The sequence below is a fragment of the Nicotiana sylvestris genome, chromosome 10, assembly GCF_000393655.2.
Source record: "Nicotiana sylvestris chromosome 10, ASM39365v2, whole genome shotgun sequence".
NCBI classification, from domain to species: Eukaryota; Viridiplantae; Streptophyta; class Magnoliopsida; order Solanales; family Solanaceae; genus Nicotiana; species Nicotiana sylvestris.
Genome location: NC_091066.1, coordinates 123,657,375 through 123,665,359, shown reverse-complemented (window position 1 = coordinate 123,665,359; position 7,985 = coordinate 123,657,375). Strand labels below are relative to the sequence as shown.

The 7,985-nt window shown below is 35.4% G+C and overlaps 1 protein-coding gene across 1 annotated transcript; it reads right to left on the bottom strand.

Annotated features, from left to right (window-relative positions):
- Nucleotides 1-1,083: 1,083 nt before the first annotated feature.
- On the bottom strand, nt 1,084-7,207 carry LOC104241622 (uncharacterized). Its single transcript, XM_009796561.2, has 7 exons — nt 6,895-7,207; nt 6,492-6,593; nt 6,103-6,217; nt 4,355-4,470; nt 3,259-3,447; nt 2,141-2,283; nt 1,084-1,941 (listed from the first exon to the last, which is right to left on the bottom strand). Exons 1-7 carry the CDS (start codon nt 7,014-7,016, stop codon nt 1,760-1,762), a joined length of 969 nt encoding a protein of 322 aa, XP_009794863.1. The 5' UTR covers nt 7,017-7,207; the 3' UTR covers nt 1,084-1,759.
- Between the last annotated feature and the right edge of the window lie 778 nt (nt 7,208-7,985).

Below are 7,985 nucleotides of genomic sequence, written 5' to 3'. Positions count from 1 at the left end.
TTCAAACAAATCTATTCTCCCATATTTGCTTCAAACTACATAATTGAATTTACGAAACGGCTTTTGTTCTGTGTATTTGCAGGTAAGAACATGTAATACTAATAGCTAGCTCAAAATGTTGGGTTCATGCTCCACGGGCATCAAAGATCTAGTTAACATGTAAAAATAGCACGGACTAGCCAATTTTCGGACTGATCATTCAAAAATAGCCAGCATTTGCAAAGTTATTAAAAAATAGCAACTATTTTGCTGCAACACGGAAAGTTCCAGCATAATATACAGGAGATCGGTGCACCTATGTATGAACTTACAGCATATTATACTAGAACTCCAACACGCGGAAAGTTCCAGTATAATATACTGGAGTATTTTTTCGAATTTTGAACAGTATTTTCGTTCAAATTTATTTTTACATGAAAAGTAGTAAAATTTCAATTATTTTTGAAACTATGACTATTTTTGAATGATCACTTATAAATCTAGCTATTTTTGAATTTCTTCCGGTTAACATAGAGAAGGGTTGAAGGCCTAACACCTGGGGGATAAGACGGTAGAAGAATATCTTCGTAACATACTTCCTTTAAATCCTAGTCCTGTTGCACTGACATGCATACACTAGTTTGAAGAGGGCAACCTCCAGTTGACATTCCAACAGGATTTACCAGCGTAAGCATCTACAACAAAAACTATTCTGCTTACAGTCATATTCACAACTCTCACATTTAACAATGATTTTGGATCAGATGAAAAACCAACAAACTAAAACACTATGTCAGTGTTCTCTGAGTTTTATTTTTAACTTTGCAGAGAGCATTGTCTATTATTTTCTTAAATGGTTTGGCTATCTCTTAACCCAGGTAACATTACTAAGCATCCGTTATAGTCTCAGCATCTCCACCTCAAAGAGATTACGCTCTTACTTACAAAATTATTTTGCCTTCAGAATAAAAAAGAAGGATTTTTTTGAATAAATAAATAAATAAAGAGAATAACCCTCCCCAAAGTGAATAAGTTATTGTAGAATATCCCGAGTTCAGTCACACTAGTTTACTGTCATTGTAAGAGACAAACTACAAAAAAGAATTTCCTTATAAACAACACTCATCCCTTTGGGACATCCAATAAAATCGGAACATACAGAGAAGAATAACATGACCGTTATGCAAGGATGATGATAGACACACAATTCACTTACAACATTCTATTAAAACAAGTGGAGAAGCCTAGATAGTGCATTTACATCATAAAGGAAGTTCTATAAGTTATACCTGGAATACACCCAAATTGGCGGATCTAGAGCACAATCTATGGGTTCACAAAATTCCAGTAACTTTTGCTTAGACCCTGTATATGTATCAAGAAATCACCTAAACATCCAAAAATATTTGATTGTAAACCCAATTATTATTATATAGTAAGTTAGTAACTGTCATGCCATAGGAACCCATAAACTTCAAATCTTGGATTGAATCTGCTTCCGCTGTCATATCCAAGCTCCACTCTTTCCATTACTTTCTGGAGTTAGTACACCACGTATGGGAAAAGACCTCATGGCAGGGGCGCAATAGCGACATTGCACATTGACTTTAACATGGAGGATCATGAAATTGCCATTCTCGATGGGACATGAACAGTTGACTTATTAGTATGCATATCAGCTTAAAACTTGGGAAGGAAAAATAAACTATAGTTTATACAGTTTATAAAACCATTGCTCCATCTCAAGAATTATGAGTATTTATACTCACAACAGCTAACCTCAGGCACTCAGTGACATGGAAATGACAGAGGACAACTTATATTTGCGTGGTTTAGTTGAACCTTGGGTTTGAAATTTCACTTCTGTGCTGGATCGAACAGTGACTTCCTTCCATTCAGAAGCTGATACTCCTTCTTCCCGATAAACTCGGGGGCAGTATAGAACTTTGAGCTTTGAATGAGCTGCATCTCGCAAAGCAACAATGCTTTATTTAGAATTTCATCTAAAGTATAAGATCGATTTGCCATGCAGAACATGTCTAACCAACATAATGAAGATGCAGAACATGTCTAACCAACATAATGAAGATATTATAAGGAATCCTTCAACTGAATCAGGCCAGCAGAATTTCCTTACTACAGAGTATTTTAGTTTCCTTACCCAGACCAAACATGCTCGTTTTCTGGATCTCTAATCTACTAACTTTTGATCTCCTGATACTTCTCATTTCCTGAACATCTTCTCTGTTTCCTTTGAACTCCAGAAACTCTCCAAGGAGACATTTATTACCTTTAAGCTCTAATCTGCATATATTCAGAAGAATTTTAGTAAACCTAGAACGAAAAGGTTAAACTTGACTGAGAGTATACCAAATTAAAATTTCATTTTACAGAATATGAGGAAAATTATTTCCACACAAGCTGCTGTGCTTCCGTTGAATGACTTTCATTTCTTTGAAGTTCACATTCCGCCTCTCATTACAGGGGCGGATCTACTGTATATGGTATGGGTTCCCGGGAACCCAGTAACTTTTGCCTCGATCATATATTTGTATTGAGAAATATATTAAATGTATAAGTTAATTTTAGCTGGGAACCCAAAACTAAAACTGGTTGTTGGTTCAGCAGCAAAGGACCCAAATTTTGGCTTTGTTTTGAAAATAAATTGGCGAGGGTTCGAATCTCATTTGGCAGTTTTTAACTTTACTTCTGTCTTTCTCACGAAATAGGCACCTGTGCTGTTTCTCTTTTCTTCTTAGAAAAAAACACTATGAAGCCAAATTAAAAGAGACCAGCCAATTAAAAAAAGCTTGCTGAAAGCAAAGTCCATATCAGTTATCGTTCTTTTATCTGATTATTATTGTATATTAATTTAAGATCGCTGGGAACCCATAAGGTTCAAATTCTAGATCTGCCTCTGTCTCTCCATCACACGGAAGACATATCTTGGATGTTTTTTCCAAAGAAAACTGATATTTTCAACTTTACTAGTAATGCTACTAAATGCTTACTGCACTCTGTCACCAAAATCCAAATAGTGGGTCTCATCACTAGATAGACTTCCTATGACCATGTGGATTAAACAGCCAGCTTCCTCTAGATAGATGCTATTCTTCAATATCTTCCCAGTTTATCACAATGCAAATAATTTAATTACAGAAACATCTGAAATACATTACTTCTGGACAAACAGTTGGACCAACTGTTTCCCTCCAATTCCTGAAAACATCATCGAATTTAGACATGAAAACAAACAAAAATATACGCAAGACAACAGACCTATCCGATGTTGGAGCTGTATTAAGAACGAAGTTAAGCTTCTCATTTATTGATTCCTGCATTTCCTTCTTCCCACTACGAAATGCACCTTTAATCCAACCAGAAAGCATGTTTTTATATTCTGGTTTTAGTTGCATCCACTGGTCATATGTTATGATCTCGGGCGGAAAAGAGGCCGAGTTAATGGCACTGCAAAGGCAGAAACAGGCTTTAGACCAGTCCATGCAAAGCAACTTTAATAATCACAAGACAAACAAAATGTGACATTTAAACGTCAAGTCGTCAACAATGGTTTATGACAGAAAACCCGATGGGACTCCACTTAAGTACATATTTTTGCTTCCGTTTTAACACATTGACTTATTCCATAGAAGCAGTTAACATAAACTGACACTACTACGCATTTGCTCTAAACCGGGCTCTGGTATTATTAAGGCCAGAGAGCCTACATCGTTGTTGGTTAATTTTGCATGAAATAAAAGTCAAAAGGCTGCAAAGAAGCAACTCAATTTTTTTAATTTCATAGTAAATTGACTGGTTGATCACTGAGGAACTCCAACCAGTGAAATTATGTAAAGCCTACGTGGAAAGGATGGTGAAACGTGCAACTGTGCGGACAGACGGAAAAATCAAGCACTGAACCTTGGAAACGGTCCATGACAACCGAGGAAAACATGTCAAATAAGTTAAAGACTTAGATGCTTAATTAGGAGTTTGGATGGGTCTTTTATGTCTTAAGCATCAAGGAACAACCCATTTAACCAAGCTATGTGTAAGCTACATTAAGTTCAAACTATGGCTTTAGGATTCAAAACTATGAAGAGAAACAATACAGCAAGCTCTGAAACAACTGCTGCTGGAGATAACTAGTTTATATATATCTTCTGATTAGTGACAAAGTCTTCCCTTCAACACTATGCTTCTCGATGATACTGGATCAGGAACAAAGGTATTTTTATTTGGGACAAGGACAATCATTGAGCCAGCATTAAGGTCACACCTGTTGTCTGTTGACCAACTCTAAGTCTAGAAGAAGTAACTTGAGAAAGTAGCGTGCAAGAAGTACTTTAATTTCAGCATTTAATAAAATGCTTGCCTGAAATTGGGGTTTGAACATATAACTTTAGAAGACAAGTATCCTTCAGGAAGAGCAACCCCCCTTTGTTCGAGATAAGATTCAAGAATGGGAACTAATCGTGCTGCCTCTGCTACCTGAAATATAGAAACTTAAATCATGCGATGGAATTAAGAAAAGCAAAATTCCACATGCAGTCCTTTCCAAAGTTAAGGAACCATATGATCAAAACTTAATTACCCGATGAAAAGATATTGTCAACCAGAGCATGCACCACAACAGAAATGATGCAAGAATGAAAAGAAGAAAGCAAAAGAGGGTATTTGAATTAAATTGTACCCCCACCAATTATCCTAGAAGCGGCAATTCAATGCAGAACATAATAAAATCTCACTATAAAACTTTGCGAGGACAAGGGATTATAACTACCATTGCATAAAGATGAGCTTACTCTCCACACAATCAAACAGCCAGTAGCAAATGCCAACTGCTAATCTCCTGGTTGCATCTCCTCTCAGAGAGAGCCTTTAGGGATATGCTTCATCATATGAACAGCAGTGGCATAAAGCTGTGCCTCCAAGAAGATACTTTTATTGCCACACTGTTCAAGCCCATTCATTGAATAAGAGATGACCATTGTACTCCTACTTGGTTCTTCAGAGAAACTAATATGGAAAACTCATATAGTGAGTTTAATATTATTAATCGAGCTCCGAGTTGTTTTCTCTCTGTAAGCATTACCATCCGAAGCATAATGCTGGACTCTACGAAGCAAACTGCATTTCTTTTGCTACTTGAGTTAATTATAGGAAGTAATTCATAAAAAGTGTTGGGGGATTATTCAGATTTCACAAATTGGATTTCAGAAATTGTTCATGCCAACTCCAGCATTAGTTGGGGTAGAAATAATCAATACTATCAACATCCAATCGCAGAAACAACAAAATAACTCTGCAGTTTGGTCCAAGTTTATATTTTGTAACAACAGAACAGTTTCATGAGAGGGGATATAACTGGTAGAGTGTTTTTAAGGGACAACTAACTTCAGCGAAAGAATGTCTGCTGCAGTAAACATAAGCAAGGAAACTTATCTCTTCAGAGGGTGTTTGATATTCAATTTGAAATTCGACATGTAGAAAATCATGGGATTTATCTCACCATTGCTTTCCGTTAAAGACTTTTTATGAAACCGAATATAAACAGCTAAAAAGATAATAGTTCTTCTTGGAACAATATACAACAACAATAACAACCCAGTATAATCCCACTTAGTGGGGTCTGGGGAGGGTAGTGTGTACGCAATAGAGAGGCTGGGGTAGAGAGGCTGTTTCCAAATAGACCCCCGACATCCTTCCCTCCAAGAACTTCTCACCTTGCTCTTGGGAAACTCGAACTCACAACCTCTTGGTTGGAAGTGGAGGTTGCTTCCCATCAGAGCAACCCCTCTTCTTGGAACAATATGACGAACAAATTTTAGACAGCTTATTTGCATAGTCATGAAGACTAAAAGGAGACAATAATAGCATGTAGAACTAAAGAGAATTACTCGGGTACAGGCATTAAGCAATTTTACGTTTAGAAATTTGCACAATATACAAACTCTGCGCGATACTTGGCCTCATGAGTAGCAGTGCAAGTGTAGAAGCATAAATTTCACTAAACTTGTGGCACTAAGGCAAGGATTCGATGGACCTACCAAATCTTTCAAACATCAACTAGTTTGAATCCCTAACATCAAACAAATAATAAAACAAAGATTTTCAGCTCACAGGATCTGAGATATGCTGGGTCTTGTGTTTATGCCCTCCAGTGCAAACCCATCTCCCATCCTTATCAACGGCCACAAATCCCGAGACATTCTTTACAAAGATTACTACTGCTTCCCTGCAGAACGAAAAGCTTATATTATCCCCAGATTTTCTTTCATGCTAATGAAGAGAAATAGAACTCTTTAATAACAGAGAGTGTTATCCTTGAGGTACCTTCTTGAGCTTGAACATCACAACACAAGTAAAAGAATATCGAAAACCAGAAAAGAGAAATCAACTTTAGTGTGTAAAAAATACTCAGACACAAAGCATTAAGATTACAGCAATAACCAAGGAACTGTTTAAAGATATACTAAACATTCGGGTTTGATGTATTTAGATATACATACCGCTGTGTGACGAGAACTATATCAATACTTTGCCGAGAACCAGAATCAGCGTCAGGAATTTGAAGCCCAACATAAACCTTACCCCCATAAATCTTCTCAAGTCTAGTTTCACACAAAAAGGAAATGAGAATTTTCATCAAATCACCAATCAGTGGAAAAGACCACAAAAAAGAAACCAAATAACCTCTCTGTTCCAGACACTATTTTTAAATTAACCCTTCCAAAAAGAAACTAACTTTTTATATTTGAAAATAATTTAGCTTTAAATTTCTCATTTGGAGTAAGTTCAAAAATGATAGTACGACCACCTATAGGCTATAGCAGGTAAAGGGTGGATTAACTCAGAACCACAAGCTGACCCGACCCGAACACATATCATTATCTTAAAGCTAGTGTGATATACCTTTGTGCAACGGAAAAGAGGGCATTGAAGTCAGAGGTTTCGGTGTCGAGAAGGTCGTCGTCGTAAAAGAAGCGCTTAACGACTCTGTAAACGACTAGACCACAAATCAGCTGCACCCACATCCCGATTTCCTCACCGTCAGTCGCTGTTGCCGATTATGATTAATTGACTATTGATAATTCCAGTATTAATTTAGCTGCACTACAAGTATTGATAGGGAGCTGGAATATCTGGGTGACAATAGAGAGAGTTTGGGAAATGGGGACAATATACTTCCTATGTAGTTTCGGAAGCTGGACGTGGATCATTGATTACACAAATTGCCCGCTGGATTCAATATTTACTTTTTTTTTAATTGATATATACATTATACATTAATTAATTTTATATATATATATGTGAATTATATTCGACAATTGGGTTAATTCTTCTTTGTGATTTTGGATTTCACAAACAGCTTGTTACCCCCATTGTATCGTATTGGATTGTATTATTATTCCAAAATTATATTTATTTTAATTATTTATTTAAAATTAATAATATTGTATTGTTAAATCCATATATTCTCATTTTGATGTGATTGTTTTCTATTTTTCTTTTCAATTATGCCTTGTTTATTACTCCATAATTTTATTTTACCCTTTATTTTTTATTTTTTTAATGTTAACTTCAAATCTCCAACATATTGACCTATTTTGTTTTCTTCGATGTTTCTAGAATTGGTTCGTGTCTTTTCATCTAAATCTCCAAATTTTCTTTCCATCATTCTATGATTATTATTTTTTGCTAATGATAGTTAATCTTTTCTCAGGTTTCTGATCTTGTTTCCAAGCTACATAAATGGTGATAAATTAGTAGAAAGATCTTTTTTTAAAAATTATGTTTATGCGTAATTCTTGATGTATTTAATATTTAAAACAATTGACGCTATTTTAGTAAACTTATCAGTTATAATATATTACGATATAGTCAAATCAAACAATAAAAATATTATTTAGTAACAGCAAACAGTACAATCTATTTAAATATTATATTTATAAAACGATATAATATATTATATTATAAAATGATGAGTAAAAATCATCGAAACA